Source organism: Apostichopus japonicus, chromosome 22, assembly GCF_037975245.1.
Source record: "Apostichopus japonicus isolate 1M-3 chromosome 22, ASM3797524v1, whole genome shotgun sequence".
NCBI lineage: Eukaryota > Metazoa > Echinodermata > Holothuroidea > Aspidochirotida > Stichopodidae > Apostichopus > Apostichopus japonicus.
This window is the reverse complement of record NC_092582.1, coordinates 20,131,668-20,148,463: the sequence shown is the minus strand read 5'-3', so window position 1 is coordinate 20,148,463 and position 16,796 is coordinate 20,131,668. Positions and strand designations below refer to the sequence as shown.

The window sequence follows — 16,796 nt, the reverse complement described above, 5'->3', positions numbered from 1 at the left end:
TCTAAGTATTGTCTCTTCATAGGAAGCTGAGCCCACCATCTCTGACTAAAATTACTAAAGGGAGGCTTATCTGATATAATGTTAACACTATGCTGCACTTCACACTATAATACTTGAAATACAATAATGAGAAAACAACACTTCAAGTTGTTTTTATGTTGGCAGATTCCTTTTTTATTAGAGATATGAACAAGAAAATAAGAGATGTCTTTAGAAAATAAATATTTAAATAAAGAAATGCATAGATGACAAGAGGCCGGACAGGTTACCATGTAAGTAGTCTAAACCAGTAATTTGGAGTGCAGCATCATTCTCAATGTAAAACAGACTATTGCTCACTCATCTGTTAATAACTTGATTATTATTTAAATTTTTATAAATACCAGACATCTATGCCTTCACATAACCCTGAGAATAGCAGACTGTCCTCTATAAAGTTCATGAAATAAATCCGTTGGAAGACAATAAAAGAGTTGTAGAGAGGGCTTTTAGAAGATGTTTAGATGAAACCATAAACACTTAGTTAAAGAAATTCTTAAACAAATTGTAAGTGAGATATGAAAATCTTATAAATAGAGAAACCAATATTAAACATGGAAAGAGAACATTTTCTAAACAAATATTTTAGAACTCGGCATGACTAGAAATTATACTTCTACTGCAAAATGTAAGTACATACATAATTCGAAACAAACTTTCAAACTATTTGACAAATTTTAGGAAATACTGAACAGCAAAGTGACAATTGATTGCATACACTGTCATATAAATCATACTGTTCAATGATGGTTAACGACTTTTAAATAACCTGATATCTGCAAAGCAATCACATTGTCCGGAAGGAAATGCTACCCAGTCCAGATTGCAAGAATAACTAAGTTTCTAAACAAAAATAATAATATTATTAATAATAATTAGAAATTCACTAAGAATTGGTACAGATCAATAAGAACTTGATAAATATAAGGGTGGCAACCAGTTTATTTCAGAAAGCAATGCTTTTTCTTGCAAAATGTATCATCTAGAAATGAGAGTTGTGTGAAACAAGATCTAACATAACAAAATATATACACAGCATGTCAAGCCAATCAGTATGGATTTACTGACTGCCTTTCAGATTAATTTCAGTGTCCATTTTTTATTTCTCATTGACAAGCTATGAGGTCAAATGACTCATGTAACTTAAAATTACTAATTACTAGTCTGAACACCCTGAAAATTAACACTTTCAAATAATGAAAATATCCTTCAGAATTTAAAGCCCCATTATGCATTCCATTATAAATACGAACTAACAGATTGCTCGCTCTACAATAGTTTCTGGTACTTTTGTTCATTAAATAATCACACAATCTTGATGTAATTTTTTTACATTTTTTTTCCAAGATGAAAGCATGCATCTGATTCATGTTTTTATCTCAACCAAAACAATAACAAAGAAAAGGACAACTTTGTTTTGGTTTGAATTATTTATTTTGCTGGATATCTGCAAATACGCCAAACTTTGGACAACAAAGTACATCATTGTGATTGTGTGATTATTTACTCCACGCTAGTACTGGAGAAAGATTTAGACCATGGAGACTGAATGCAAAATGGGGCTTTAATAGAAAAACTTCCAACTCATAGGGACTGACAATCTACCAATACTACAGTATGCAGCTTATTTATTAGAAACCTTTAACTCTTGGTACAATAAAACCACAAGCTTTTCTTATGATGCCAACAGCTCTACTACCAAGAATATTCAAAAGAACTGAATTGATAATATCAGTTAACCTAATAATGACTTATGTCAGCTTCCTTATAATGATTTATGTCAGCTACCTTATAATGACTTATGCCAGCTACCTAGTGACTTATGTTAGCTACATTATAATGACTTATGTCAGCTACCTTATAATGACTTATGACAGCTACCTTATGACTTATGTCAGCTACCTAATAATGACTTATGTCAGCTACCTTATAATGACTTATGTCAGCTACCTTATAATGACCTATGTCAGCTTCCTAATAATGATTTATGTCAGCTACCTTATAATGACTTATGTCAGCTACCTTATAATGACTTATGTCAGCTACCTAATAATGACTTATGTCAGCTACCTTATAATGACTTATGTCAGCTACCTTATGACTTATGACAGCTACCTTATAATGACTTATGTCAGCTACCTAATAATGACTTATGTCAGCTACCTTATAATGACTTATGTCAGCTACCTAATAATGACTTATGTCAGCTACCTTATAATGACTTATGTCAGCTACCTAATAATGACATATGCCAGTTACCTTATAATGACTTATGTCAGCTACCTTATAATGACCTATGTCAGCTACCTTATAATGACTTATGTCAGCTACCTTATAATGACTTATGTCAGCTACCTAATAATGACATATGCCAGTTACCTAATAATGACATATGCCAGTTACCTAATAATGACATATGCCAGCTACCTAATAATGACATATGCCAGCTACCTAATAATGACTTATGTCAGCTACCTAATAATGACTTATGTCAGCTACCTTATAATGACCTATGACAGCTACCTTATAATGACTTTTGTCAGCTGTCACTGGCGATCAGGTTGGAAGCCTCTAACTGCTCACTCTCAGGTTTCTCTGCAATGCTTGGAGATCTCTCAACCGGCCCTGTCACTGAAATCTCTGATTTCCCTTCTGGACTGATCTCCTCAGTTTCCTTATTCACCGTCACAGTGTCAATGTTACTTGGACTGACTTCATCAGTCCTACTGCTGGTTTGCAATGAGTCTGCAGATATCGTGTGGCTGGTAGTATCAGTGACTTTGTTACCTTCCCGTTCATCCGATTCAGCGGGGTGTACATCTTCTGACTTTGAAGGTACAGCGTCACTACCCTGTGTGTCTACCATTAGTGCACTCATATCGTAGGTGTCCAAAGAGCTAACTAGTTCTTCTAACTTCTTAGCTTTTCTCAGCTCATTCTCATGAATGATTGTAAAGAGGTGTTCTGTCAAAGCTTCCTTCTTTTCTTCCATTTTGTGGAGGTGAATCTTTGCAGCTACAAATTCCTTTTCAGCAGTCTGATAACGTTTCCTGTATCAATGGTAAACATATAACCCTTTTCAAGAAAACAAGTTTTGATTATTGCTGACAGTGGTGTAGGAAGGTACTTTTGAGTGGGGGGGGGGGGGCTGAAGACTGATGGCCGGCCTGGGGGAGGGGTCTAAGAGGAGGGGGTGTCCCCCTCCCCTTTGGAATTTTTTGCATTTCCAGGTGGCCTCAGATACAATTTGGTGCAATATAGCACACTTCAACACCCACTCCATTTTGTAAACTTAATTTTGTATTTTCACCTGGCCTTAGATGCAATTTGGTGCTCCAAATGAGATTTTTTTTCTCCTTTGGAAATGAAAAAGGGGTTTTCTGACTTGCGGAGCGGGGGGGCGGAATGATACTTCCGCCCCTCCACATTTCTCACAGGGGGGGCTGGCGCCCCCCCAGCCCCCCCGGTTCCTACGCCCTTGATTGCTGACATACCATTACCTGGTAAAAGTTAAGTGAAATATTTACAAGTCCTTTTTTCGTCTATCCAGTAATGAGCATAGACTTGCTTCATGTGAACAAAACAAAAAATACTTCTTCAGCTTTATAGCTTTTTATACTACTGCTGTTCACACTAACACCAAAGGTGGACAATGTCTATTTTTCCTTATTCCTAAAACCAGTACAACTGACTCCAAGTAGTCAATGTTGTTTATTTGTTTAAATACTTTCTGCTAGTTGCCAGGAAGGCATCATAACCAACCCATGATATTATCAATGTTGTTTCTTTGTTTACATACTAAAAGCTAGTATAAACAAAAAAACAACATTGATATTAGCTACTACCGGGAATGCAATGTTTATATCCAACATTGAGTATTATCAATATTGTTATTTGTTTACATACTTTCAGCTATTGGATTGGAGAATTCTTACATACTTCAGCTAATACCATAAATGTAGGTGTGGAGAATGCTTTCATACTTTCAGCTCCTAACAGAGATGTATGGTTGGAGAATGCTTACATACTTTCAGCTACTAACAGAGATGTATGGTTGGAGAATGCTTTCATACTTTCAGCTACTAACAGAGATGTACTGTATGGTTGGAGAATGCTTACATACTTTCAGCTACTATTGAGTATTATCAATGTTGCTATTTGTTTACATACTTTCAGCGAGTGGATTGGAGAATGCTTACATTCTTTCAGCTACTTCCATAGATGTGGGGTTGGAGAATTCTTACGTACTTTTAGCTACTACCAGAGATGTAGGGTTGGAGAATGCTTACATACTTTAGCAACTACCAGAGATGTAGGGTTGGAGAATGCTTACATACTTTCAGATACTACCAGAGATGTTTGGTTAGAGAATGCTTACATACTTTCAGCTACTACCAGAGATGTTTGGTTAGAGAATGCTTACATACTTTCAGCTACTACCAGAGATACATACTTTCTGCATCATGATATCTGCAGTGAATCTTGAAATTACTCACTCTGCATCTGAATAGTTACGACTTGCCTCTTCAATCTTATCTCTTAAAATGCTGACATCATTTGTCAAAAGATTCTCAATTTTACTTAGTTCTTTCTGGACAAAAGCAAGTCTTTTGGATTCTTCTTGGGTCTTCTTTTTCCTAGAGAAAAATAAAATTGTCATAGAATGGGGTCCATCCATCCAATATAGTAGGCATTAGGCCATAGCAATAAATGAAGTACATATGTCGAGTGTTATGACAAAATGTTGAAAAGGAAAATCATGTAATGTTCATATTGTTATCACTGGTATCATGACACCATTTAAGTGCTCGATAGAAAAGTCGACTCAAAAGCACTGACCAGGATGAGAGAAAGATCTATGAAAAGCATTGAATGAATAATTGTGTATCCGTGTGTAGGGGCATGCGCCAAGTGCAGTTTCTGCAGGAGGGAAAAATATATTTTTAGTTTGTACACCAACTATGTAACTTTACTGAGACTAAACTGAGAAACTAAATTGAGGTTAGGCACGAATGGATAGAATACTTTCTTTAGATGGAAGCAGGAAGAACAAAATGAGACTATGGTGGAGGACACTGCCCCAGACCTAGTGCCACCCTCCCTTACTAGAACCCATCCGTGGCCATGCTGTCACCTGAGAATGGGTTTAGCTTGTAACCGCTCTAACATAGGGGGTTCCTAAGTTATGGGGCCCCGTCCCTGTCCCTTCACCAGCCGAATCTCCGTTGATTGTTCATTTTATACTTGAAATGAATTAATGGTTCATATAGATTTCAGTGCGTTGTATCATGCATCATGAATCCCTGATTTGTCCTGGAACTGGAACTGTGACTAAACGAGGCTGTGTGATTAGCTTTAGAACTGTGACTAAAACTAGCTGGGTGATTGGCTGATTGGTCCTTTTATTCTGTGATAGCTGTGTGATTGGTCCTTATGAGCTGTGACTAGATCCAACTGTGTGATTGGTGATTTTTGAAATTTCTGTCCCTCCCTACAGACTGCTTAAAAAGGAAATGTTCCTCAGAGAAACCTGACCTTGACAGGAGATATGCAACAGTTAGGCTTGGGAAAGAAATAACAATAAGAAAACCAGGTATACAATACAGCTTACCTATTTTCTAGAGCCTTAAATAACAATGCTTTCTTTTTCTTATTGTCCTCCTCCATTTCCTTTTGTTGTTCCTGAAGCTGTTGCAACTTTGTAAGTTCACGTCTAGGGTATAAAATAAATGATAATTCACAAACAAAATAAACTTACTTAAAATTATTTTCATTACATTTATAATCATAATTACTTATTAATGAACAGACATATATCCCAAGCACATCCATAGCAGATATATCTGTTTTCTGCTTAATTAAAGGGAATGCAAATAAATTCCTCTAGAAGGGATAAATAAACTTACAGAAAATGCGACACCTATCAGAAAGACAAAATTAGTGCCTGAAGCTACCTAAAAAGCCACTTTCAACATCTAGTCCTAATTAGATAAAGTAGTTTGATGATGAATAATTTTTTTCATGATAAACTTTTCTGCACTACAGGAAATTACTAACTATGTCATTAAGGTTTCTTGAAAACTCTGTTGACTTTTATACCCTTAGTTGTTGCTTTCTGCATAACATGTTGCATCTGGTATGTTTCTTTTATAGTACTCTGTACAAGGAATTCATCAAAATGCACATTAACTCATTGCATTACAGTATCCAGTACATAAATGATTTCTACATCATAGAGAAAAACAACGACAAAACAGTTGTCTATGAGGTTTTTTTTTCCCCATACAAGAACAGCTTGTGGATATATAAGCTGTTTGCAAAACAACTTATGTAGAAACGGCTGAATAGCAGGAAGCCACATGCAAAATATGAGAGACAATACAGTTTCCTATCTGTAGATATCATGTTTACAAGGATTACAAGTTCTGACCCCTGGTGACCTTAAATAGACTCTGACCTGCACCAAATTGTGCAAAAACTTTACACTACATATGGCTATCCTACCATGCATATATGAGCTCTTCTGGAGTTACAGCATTATTGAGATTTCTACATTTTGCCCTCTGCTGACACCAAATAACCTTTTACCTTCACCCAAAACAATATAAATGCTTCTTGTACAAATTATTGGGAAGCCACATGCCAAATATGAGAACTGCAGAGGTTACCTATCTTGAGATATCGTGTTTACAAGCTAGGGCATTACACACACACATACACCTATTGCAAGTATCCAAAAAGAAAAAGCTTTATGACCTCCTTTTCTTAGGATCATTTAGTTTTGATCTATATTATGTGTATTTATTCACACACACTTAAGAGAGTAACAAGAGTTGAAACATTTGCACCCCAGGTCCTTTTGCAGAATCAAATAATTTCCATAAATGTCTGAATTGACCTTGTTAGTTAAAGTCTCAATACCTGTGTGCTCATGAATTTCTGAAAACAAACTTCCAAGGTAGATTCAGTGTTTCTAATTCTAAATGCAATCTGACCAGGTGGGTTTAATGGAGAAAAGCTGAAGCAATCAAAAGAAATTTATTTTCTGTTGCCCTTATGGCCCGAACGATTTACCGTAGAATCACTGCGACCACCCATGTTAGTGTGTTCACAAATATAAACAAATATAAACAAAATAGTCTACACATGCAGCCCAATCAAGATTTTAATGCAGTCCTTTACTTGTATCGTCCACAAGTTAAAATTCCACGGAGGAAACGTCTGAAAACACCTATTCATTGCAATGGAAGGAAATGACAAAATTTGAAATGACACAATTTTGAGGGAGAGATACTATATAAGAGAAGGGACCTAAGACAGGCTAGCCACGAAACTGAAAGTAGTCCTAGGCCCAACGGTCATAAACAAAACAGAGAGATTTGGTTGGTGCATGATCTGTTGGGCAGGACATGCAAATTTGATTGAAGTTTGTAGAATCTACAGACTCTTTAATAAATCTGGCGACTTTTATTCAGCTCAAAATGTTTAACGACAGATAACTCAATAAAAATAATGAATTTTTATATGAAAATTGGATAGAACAGTGTCATTTTCACTGAGCTTTTAGTGCAGTCAGCTGGAAAGGTCAAAGTTTAAGTTTGGCAAACAAGTAATGAGACTTTAAAGCAAAAAAAAAAACACTTACTGTTTCCCCACATCTTCATCCAGTTCTTTTAAAGCTGCTTCTCTCTCTAACAAACCATTCTCAGTTTCTTGGACAACTGGTTGGTCCACCACTTCTTTGTGTAATTTAGATGGTGGTTCAACTTCTCTCTACAAATAGGATAAGGGGTCAAGCAATATGAAACTTCTAGCAGAGCTATGAGGAAATTTGTACCAACTTGTTTTTTAATATGCTCAATTGTACTAGACCAATCAAGCAGTGTGTAAATTTAGCGGTCGTCCGGTCGTCCGAGACGACCAAATTACCTGCCGGACAACCAAAACTTGTCAAATCGTGGAGTACTGGTTGCCCGGCGGACAACCAAAAACTTTCGCAATGGCTGGTTAATGTTCCGTGAGACAAACGGAAAAAGACACGGAAACAAGCGTGAAACCAAAAACGTAAATGACATTTCACATAAGAAGAAACTCATTCCAAACTCCACCTTCATCTAATAAATAATATACGTAGAGGTATACGCACGTTCTATTAGCCTGAGGAAGGCCAAGCCCTCACATTGACATGGACCACTCAGACCAAGATTCATGGTATTTTCTGTTCCGTCCGTTTGTCAACAGAGGCCAATCAGAGTTCAGGTTAACCCCCACGGGCAAAGACCCCGCCCATCCACCACATTTTTTTTGAGAAACAACACCAAGTACACACTTACAACTAGGTCAACGGAAAACATAACAAAACACATTTTTGAACGAACATCTTTCATTATTTCTTTTCAAAAAACCACAGTTAGTATTAGTACAGTAGGTCATACAATAAACGTAATTGGTGTTCGATCGGGACGCAAGCTTTTTTTTACAGGACACAAACTTTTTCGGGGGCTTGCGTCCCTGGGACGCAAACTTTTTTTCGCTAATAACATTACTGAAACTGAAACACTAGACCAGTACTATGACGCACCTACAGCTTACCACGTGGTTATTGTATCGTTACGCCCTGCAGCAAAACATCATGTACCTAACTAATGTACACAATCTTTGCTACAGTCAGCATTATTAGAAAATAAAATCCAGCAAGGCCGCGGAAAGAAACACAGAATTTGATCTAGAATCCATGAAATAGCTCAACATTCACATTTCCAATGATAAATTACTATAGCTTTACAGGACGACCAAAATATCAGCAGGACAACCAAAAATTGGTGAGCTGGTTGTCCTGGGGCCAACCACTTCAAATTTCTTAAATTTATAATTTATAATTTATTTGTAATGGTTTGAAAAAGCAACCACACGTTTTTAACCAAACATGTAAATAAATCATTTAGTCATTGTCAAAGCCACAATGTTCTTGTACTTAATAAGGTGAATCCAAACACCACATCTACAATTCATTCAAGCTTTACTTTGGGAGTCATCATTTGACCTCAAATGATATCTGACCTACACAGAAGAGTTGCGAGTTATCCTGTTTGATTTCAGATGATGACCTCAAATGACATTTGATCTAAAAAGACAATGTGTGCCTAGTACTAACTTTTATAAAGTTTTCAGAGTTTGACCTATATGTTGACTTCAAGTGACCACTGACTCACACCAATGTCAACAAGGTTTTGTTCTCACCAAGGAAGGTCTGCATACCAAGTATGAACTTCAACAAAGATTCACTTTTTGAGTTACAGCAGTTACAATGTTCAAAGACTTTGAACCCTGTTGACCTCAAATGAACTTTGAACTCCACCAATGTCTACAGGGATATAGTACTCATCAAGGAGAATTTAAATACCCAGCATGAACTTCAACCAAATATGATTTTAAAGTTACCAGATACGCAAGGTTTGCAGACTTTGACCTCCATTTCCAAACGATTCGTCATGAGCAATTTACGAACCAAGTATGAACTTCATATACAGATTTCCTTTGGACTTATTGTGCTCACAAGGTATTTTGACTTTGGAATCTGTAGACCATCATAACCTTTGACCTCTACAAACAAAGACAGAATCCTTGTTTTCACTAAGACGGATCCACATAATTATGTTTTCAAATATTGAACTCTCTTGACCTGAAATGATCTTTAACCACCACAGAAAACAATAAGATTCTTGTAGTCATTTAATTGGATGCAAATACCAAGTATAATATTAAACTATCATACTGTACATACTTTTGAGTTGCAGAGTTAACAAGCCAAAGCATCAGACACACATATACACAGCACACAAATGGATACACACATAAGCGTCAAGCCATCATCTGAAGATTCCATTGCTTTGGCAAGGAATGAAGAACGTACTGTTAAGAAGTTGTCATTTGGTTATACTCAAATACACTTATGCTGAAAGGTAGTCAGCCATCTGAGCTATCTACCCCCTCCCCCCCCCCCCCACTCTGTAAATAAATGTAACTTTCATTGTAACATAACCTGTTTTTCTGTGATGAGAATGGACAAGCACATTAAAGTCTGTTACTTTGATTCAGAGACCTATCAACAGTATAGATCACACATTGAGGAGAGGACCGCCAGGCAGCACCCTCTCAAAAACATGGAAAACCACTATATCTAGGCAAAGTAAGACTGAATTTACATCAACTCACTTTCGTTTCTCCATTATGACTATTTTTCTTTGTAGGGGATTGGATTTCCTCCCAAGCTTCACTTTCAGGTCTGGAAGGCAAAGTCAGTCTTTGACTTTCTGGTAAAAGTGGTTTCCCACTTTGGTTTGGGATCTTTTTGATGGTTGGTGGGGCTCTGCCTCTGTTACCTAACGGACGACCTCTCTTGCTGGAGTTTTTTTGTCCTTTTGATGTTCGCATGGATGTATTCTCCTCTGTAAAGGGCAATTAAAAATTAAATAGGCTGTACATAGATAACAGACTGAAACTTCCAAAATGGTGAAACAACATGGCTGCTGCTTGTTCCCACAGTATGCCCATTTGTTCATTGAACTTCTTCTACGAACAACCATAATTGGTTGTCCAATAAGATTAATTTGTGTTCATGGAGGTATCGCTGTAAACAAACTGGGTTTTTACTTCAGGCTCTTTCACAAAAATTGAGATGCCTTAGTATATATATATGTGTATATGTGTGTCTGGTCATTCCCTGGACTTCTTTTCAAAACATCAGTATTGTCAGCCATCCCAATTTTGTCTCACCATTCCTTACAAACGTAAGCCATACATAGTGGATTCCAGCTAAAGTGCCATATTGACTTTCACAGACACTTCAAATGTTATCTCTGTAACCTTATGAGATCGACTCAGATACGGTCATCATTTTAAATGACGAGACCTTTTCATTGTATTAATAACCCTCAATATCATAAAACTATGAACCTGACATTTTCTTTTACACAGAATGATCTCTTTCATTAAAGCAGCAATTTGCGTCCATTTCTGTGATTTTTCACAACCTCACTGACTCCACTATGCCATAACTAGCTTATCTATTTAAATTTTACTTCAAATGGTGGCATAAAAGTCGAAAAATTTGCAACTTTCATCTTTGTTTTTCTCCAAGATATTTTCCATTGGGATCCCAATACTGTAAACCTCGCCCATAATATGAATATTTAAACACTACGAACGTCATTGACCAATACGTAATATAACATCATGCTTGATTTGTGTACAGTCTATATGGCAGTTGTACAAGGGAGTTGCATAACAACTCCCTGGTTGTACCAACGCAAAGTTTTGAATCTATTTTTAGCAACGGTTCATAACTAAACCTGCATCTCTGATTGGTTGAATCCAAACTAGTGGATTTGGGGGGAACTGTATGCGATTAATTTTGTATGAGGAATTTGTCGTGGACACTCTTCTCATTATCTGCAAATATCCTTAATTACTCGCCAATTAACGTTGTTGGCAGGGAAAAACTTGGCTAATATCTTAGTTTGCTGTTTTGTGATTGATATATGTAAAAAACTTGATGGACAATTCCAAAAAGTAGAAAACGGTGCCCAAATGCAAAATGCTGCTTTAAAGCAGTACTGCTTCTGTACCTGTTGTTTCTTTCATCTTCCTGATTTGGTCTTCACTAAAGCCACTCCATGCCATCTTGGATGAAAGACTTTGTACCTTGATTACCAGTGTTTTTGTTCTTCCTAACACAAACTATGAAGTTCTGTCTGGATTCATGGTATTCAGCTGACCATCTCATGAGCCTCCTTTTCTAGACAGACTGGTATATTACAAATAAGTAGCTACCTAAAGTAATGCTGTAAAGATTTTAAGAAAAAATATCAATTATTCCTAATAAGCTTCATAACAGAAAGCATCACAGATACGTGTACGTACTGATACATGTACTGAACTCCATTATGCTTTGTATTACATTACTTTCAATTAGGCAATACAAATCAGTTGGGTATTAAGAACAGCTCTTAAACCTTTGTTCACTAATGATGTTTCACAAATAATGTCTTAGCAATTTTAAAAATGGTTCGCATAACTGAAGTGCTGTAGAATATCAGACCCATTCCCCTTTTGAGGGGTTGCCACTTTGTCAGTCTGTGACCTATGACCATTAAATCACTCCATTGCTTTATAATTAGATAGGGACCAATTGAAAATTTCCTGATCAAGGTATGTGAACCTGAATGTTTGTGGAAGGGCCAGAGGCGAATGAAGGATTTTATAAAGGTGGACTGTATTGGAGTCACTGAAGTCGAAACCTATGAGGGTCGTTCCCCAGAAAACAAAGTTAACTTTAAACTGTCAAAGGTGCATTTCGAGGCATATTAAAACTATTGATCAGGTCTATATCAGAGGCCCTAAATGCATGAATTTGCTAACAAATACTTATTGTGAGGTTGGAAGGGGGAGGGAACGAGGATGCATCAGTAGTCCAATTCTTCCCTTGTATAATTAAGACATACCCCAACTGACCGTCAGAAGTGAGGGCCATGCCCTTTGCGCGCACGCAACTGGCAAGAACAGGATTGTAAACAAGAGATATTATCGAGGGGAACCAACCAGCAATATTCTTGAGTGGTTTTACATTGGTTTCATTGCCATATAAAAGGCACTTGGCCTAAATCCAAACTTTGTGTGCAAATTGTTATGCTATTTAGGAAAAGGAGATTGACCAACTCTAGTTAATACTTATACTACTTCGGTATTACTACTACTAGGCCTATGAAAATCCACTTTTTTATTTTAGAAAGGTTGAGTAGCCTACGCACTGTGGTGACGCGTACGAAACTGCCCTGTGTTAGTTGGTGTGTTTTTACTTCTAAGGGCCATATATTGGTCACTTTTAGTTAATAGCGGTAACAAGAACGAATCAAAGAATTTATACAATGAATAGCGAGCCTAACTTTGGTTTAGGCCTAACTCGGTGGTACTGTTATTATTTACTGATTCAGCGATGTAAATGTTTGGTTAGCTAGCTAACCAAAACTGAGGCCTTAAAGTTACGGTAAGATGTCAACTTTTCAAATGACGTTACCTATGCAAAGAGCAACAATAGAAGTTTCCTATGTTATCTTCATACTAAAAAATCAAAGGAATAAAAGTACTTTTTTAGAAAAGTGACCCGAGATACCTGTCACGAAATCACCCTAAAGAAGTATGACATGACACGTACGACCAATTCTCTGTGGTGTGTAGTGTGAACGATGAATGTTGCAGCCTGCGTACATCCTGTAGCTACGCCGCAGTCTGCTAGACATACTGGTCGTGGTAAATCGTGGTACACGTACTTCTACAGCATGAAAGCTTGCTACTGTATGTTTAATGCAATCTGAATCATGTATGAACCTAAAGAAGGACTGAACCCCAATATTGGCATCGGTTGCATTGATGGTATCAGTGAATGACAGTGGATATGAACGTTCTGTAAATGTCAACTAAGATTATTTCAAATATCGACTGTTTCGTCAAAATTCCAACATTTTATTTCCTTTGGCTTTTTTTAAAGAGTCATCAAGTTGGGTTTTTTTTTCATAGTAAAGTATTGACTATTTATCTTCAATTTTGACTTCGAACTCGATCATTAGCTCACGTGTGCACGGAACTGTACAGTTCCGAATAGGCACTTCTTTTCAAAATTTCGACTTCATGTTTATCGAAATTATTTTGATCTAGACAGTAGAAATGTTTTATTTCAAAAATCAGTCTCTTGTTTTCTGACTGTTGTATATCCAACTTATATATGTCCTCAAAATAATGCTTAAGTTTGATTTGTTTCTTTGAAATTTTGCACTTTCATCTCATTTTTTATCCCCAAAATTGGAATTGTCACCTTCCTATGAAAACAGTTCTACACAAACTGTGGACCTTTTCATTGACAATTTGCCTTTCTATCGAAATTTGAAAGGTCAAAATATGAAATGAAAAGTTCATCATTTGATCGTCTGTCATATGTGTTCCTGGACGTCGTAAGGATACATGTTAAAATATTAATCATTTAAGTAACCAAAAGAGAGGAGAAAAGTACCAGTGACCCTTCATAAAGCAAAGTAGAAAACACATGGGCTCAATGCATTCTGGCCCCATCCGAGTGTACAACACCCACCCCTCCCCCCCCCCACCTTCTCCCAATGGACGCCCAGAAAATAGAGCACCAAAGAGTGGCTTTGAGGTATACAGATGATATGATATGATATGATACACCTCGTATTACGCTTCCACCCGAAGGTGCTTCAGCAGACTAAGGAAATCCTTAGTCGGAAATTATTGAGGTTCCAAGTTTTTGTGCGTGGAAGGACACCGGCGAAACTCGCCTTCTCTTTTCGAATAGTGCCCTGAAGTAACGAGGCAGGGGTGTGTAGTCCTGCTCCCGGGACCGCAATTTAACGTCCCCTCCGAAGGACGTGAGTACCGCTTTCCACGTGTAGCCACTTTCCTACCACGAGAAAGGAGCGGGGTGAAAATTGGTGTCAGTGTCGACACCGAGGTTTGAACCAGGGACCTCAGGTACTGCAGACGTGTACTCTCCCGTTCTGCCACCTCACCGCTCTATTGAGGTATACAAATCAGTCAAGGGTTAACAAGATTACTGAAAATACCAAAGCGCTTCATACACACACACATGTGAAAATATAATGTGAAAGGATGTCATAAAGAAAGGCAAAATAGGATATGAAACCGAAAAAATGATAGCTAGGATACAAGCTTTTTTAAAAGCCAGCTGTAATTTATATAACAATCAATCTTTAACAGTGACAAATAGCCTGCCGGAAAAAGGTGACGCAGTGAACCAATATTTTATTTTACAATATAGTTTCCACACTATTAATTCGTCTCAAAATAACTCAATACTCGTACTTTCACAGCAATGCTTATAATTCGGACTATCGTATAATACTGCTGAATTATCCTTCAATGCCATAAAGTGCATCGCTACTTAGAAAAGGGTTGCCAAAAACAATTTCCCTGCCTGATCCCGCTTCCAAAAGCGTGATCTTAATACACCGATGGTAAATAATTAAAATTAAAGTTGAAATTTTAAGCACAATGGCCCATTGTATGAAAATGCAAGGAATTGATTACAAAAGATCGAAGAAATAAAGCAACTGGAAAGTTTGTTGAAGTCCGAATTTAATATGCAACCTTTACTGACTTCTTCAATACATATATTCAGGGGCGGCGATCTGTTTCAAATATTGGGGGGGACATTTGCTTGGATGCAGGCGAATTACTATCTAAGCGGAGCGCCACCATTGGTTGGCGCGCAGCGTACAAGAAAATTTCTGGTTTTGATAGCCCCCCAGATCACCAGAAATGGCACTTCTCGGGCTTGAAAACGACCAACCAGATGTACACTTTTGCCTGAGAACCAAGTTTTTCCTAATAGTTTTTTTTTTTCATTCATAACCTTTTTTCAAGATTGTCACCAGTCACATATCATGTTCGACCTCATTGCTGCTCCTGTGGATCATTGCTTTTGTAGGTAATTCTACGTAACGCCCCACAATACCCGTCAGCCCCACTTTTCAAGGTTTTAAGCCCATTATTTGTTCAGAATTTGAATAATAAATTCACTTCAAAACATACACATAATGTTGCACAAAATTTCATCTATGGACAATATAAAAAATATAAAAAAAAAACCTCAGCCCCTACTAGACCTGTCGAAATTGCACGAGTAGAGGGAAGTATGATGAAGAATGTTGGTCAAGGAATTTTCGAAAATTCAGACACAGTTAAATTATTGGTGTACAAATATTAAAACTTCTTATAACGGCTACTTTAAAACTTCGATATCATAGAAAATACCACAAAAATATGCTCGAGGGGGAGGGCGGTCTCCACCCTTCACCCCCCTTCCTTGGCTACGCACATGCATTAAGAAATCTTGTAGGAAACAGGCCAAATGGAAACCCAGTGAACCCATTTTGATGTGGATCATATATATATATGATTGTACGTACTTACACTCATACACAAGATGCAAACCAAATTTCATTACGGATGCAGTCCGTCTAGCTATTCATTTCGAGAAAAAAAAAGTAAAAACTACTTTCGGTCATATATAGTAACAAATTGTGACACGGTTAGACAGGCGCCTTGCGAGGAATTTGCCAAGGGAGGGGCAAAGCTTGTACCCAGACTTTCTAATTGTAGCGCCACCATAAGTTGGCGCGAAGCGCAAAAGAAAATTTTCGCCGAAAATGCCTCCCAGATCGCTGGAAATGGCACTTTCCAGGCCTTGTAAGTTGCATCTAAGCATTTTCTATTTTGAAATTACTAGTGATATCATAAAAAAATACAGAACATATGCTTAAAAAAAACTATGCCACCAAATATTGGGGGGATATTAGATACTATATCCCCCCCACCTAAAATATTGGGGGGGACATGTCCCCCCGTCCCCCCCATGATCGCCGCCCATGCATATATTGTAATTGTGGTACCGTTCTCGTATTGGAAATTCTATTTTCATTAGTCATACCAAATAGACTGTATTGCGAGTGAGGGAAATTTTCTTGGGCTGCCTCATTCTGTAGTAAAGCATCCATTTGATAAACTTGACATTGGCTATCTAGTAGAAATCTTCAAACCAAATTAAAGCTCTGAGTAAAATCATGACGTAACCAAGCAGTATTTTTTGTGTGTGTATACAACCGGTTAAGTTTTTGACATTCCTGACTACTCCAGCGTACGCCCGAATGCAAACCGAGAAAGGA

General features: G+C 37.3%; 1 protein-coding gene across 10 annotated transcripts; it reads right to left on the bottom strand.

Annotated features, from left to right (window-relative positions):
* Positions 1–147: 147 nt before the first annotated feature.
* On the bottom strand, positions 148–13,394 carry LOC139964120 (RAB6-interacting golgin-like). Of its 10 annotated transcripts, none has more exons than XR_011791829.1 (8): positions 13,115–13,372; positions 11,667–11,882; positions 10,255–10,487; positions 7,685–7,812; positions 5,651–5,752; positions 4,536–4,676; positions 1,966–3,089; positions 148–1,920 (listed from the first exon to the last, which is right to left on the bottom strand). XR_011791829.1 is itself a non-coding variant. In XM_071965483.1 (7 exons), the coding sequence occupies exons 2-7, from the start codon at positions 11,719–11,721 to the stop codon at positions 2,579–2,581; spliced, it is 1,170 nt and encodes a 389-aa protein (XP_071821584.1). In that variant the 5' UTR covers positions 11,722–11,882; positions 13,253–13,394; the 3' UTR covers positions 148–2,578. The 10 variants fall into 10 exon arrangements, 4 of the variants coding, with proteins under 4 accessions (XP_071821584.1, XP_071821581.1, XP_071821583.1 ...); XR_011791831.1 differs by having other exon boundaries at positions 148–1,851; positions 1,990–3,089; XR_011791832.1 differs by having other exon boundaries at positions 148–1,827; positions 1,990–3,089.
* Positions 13,395–16,796: the final 3,402 nt, after the last annotated feature.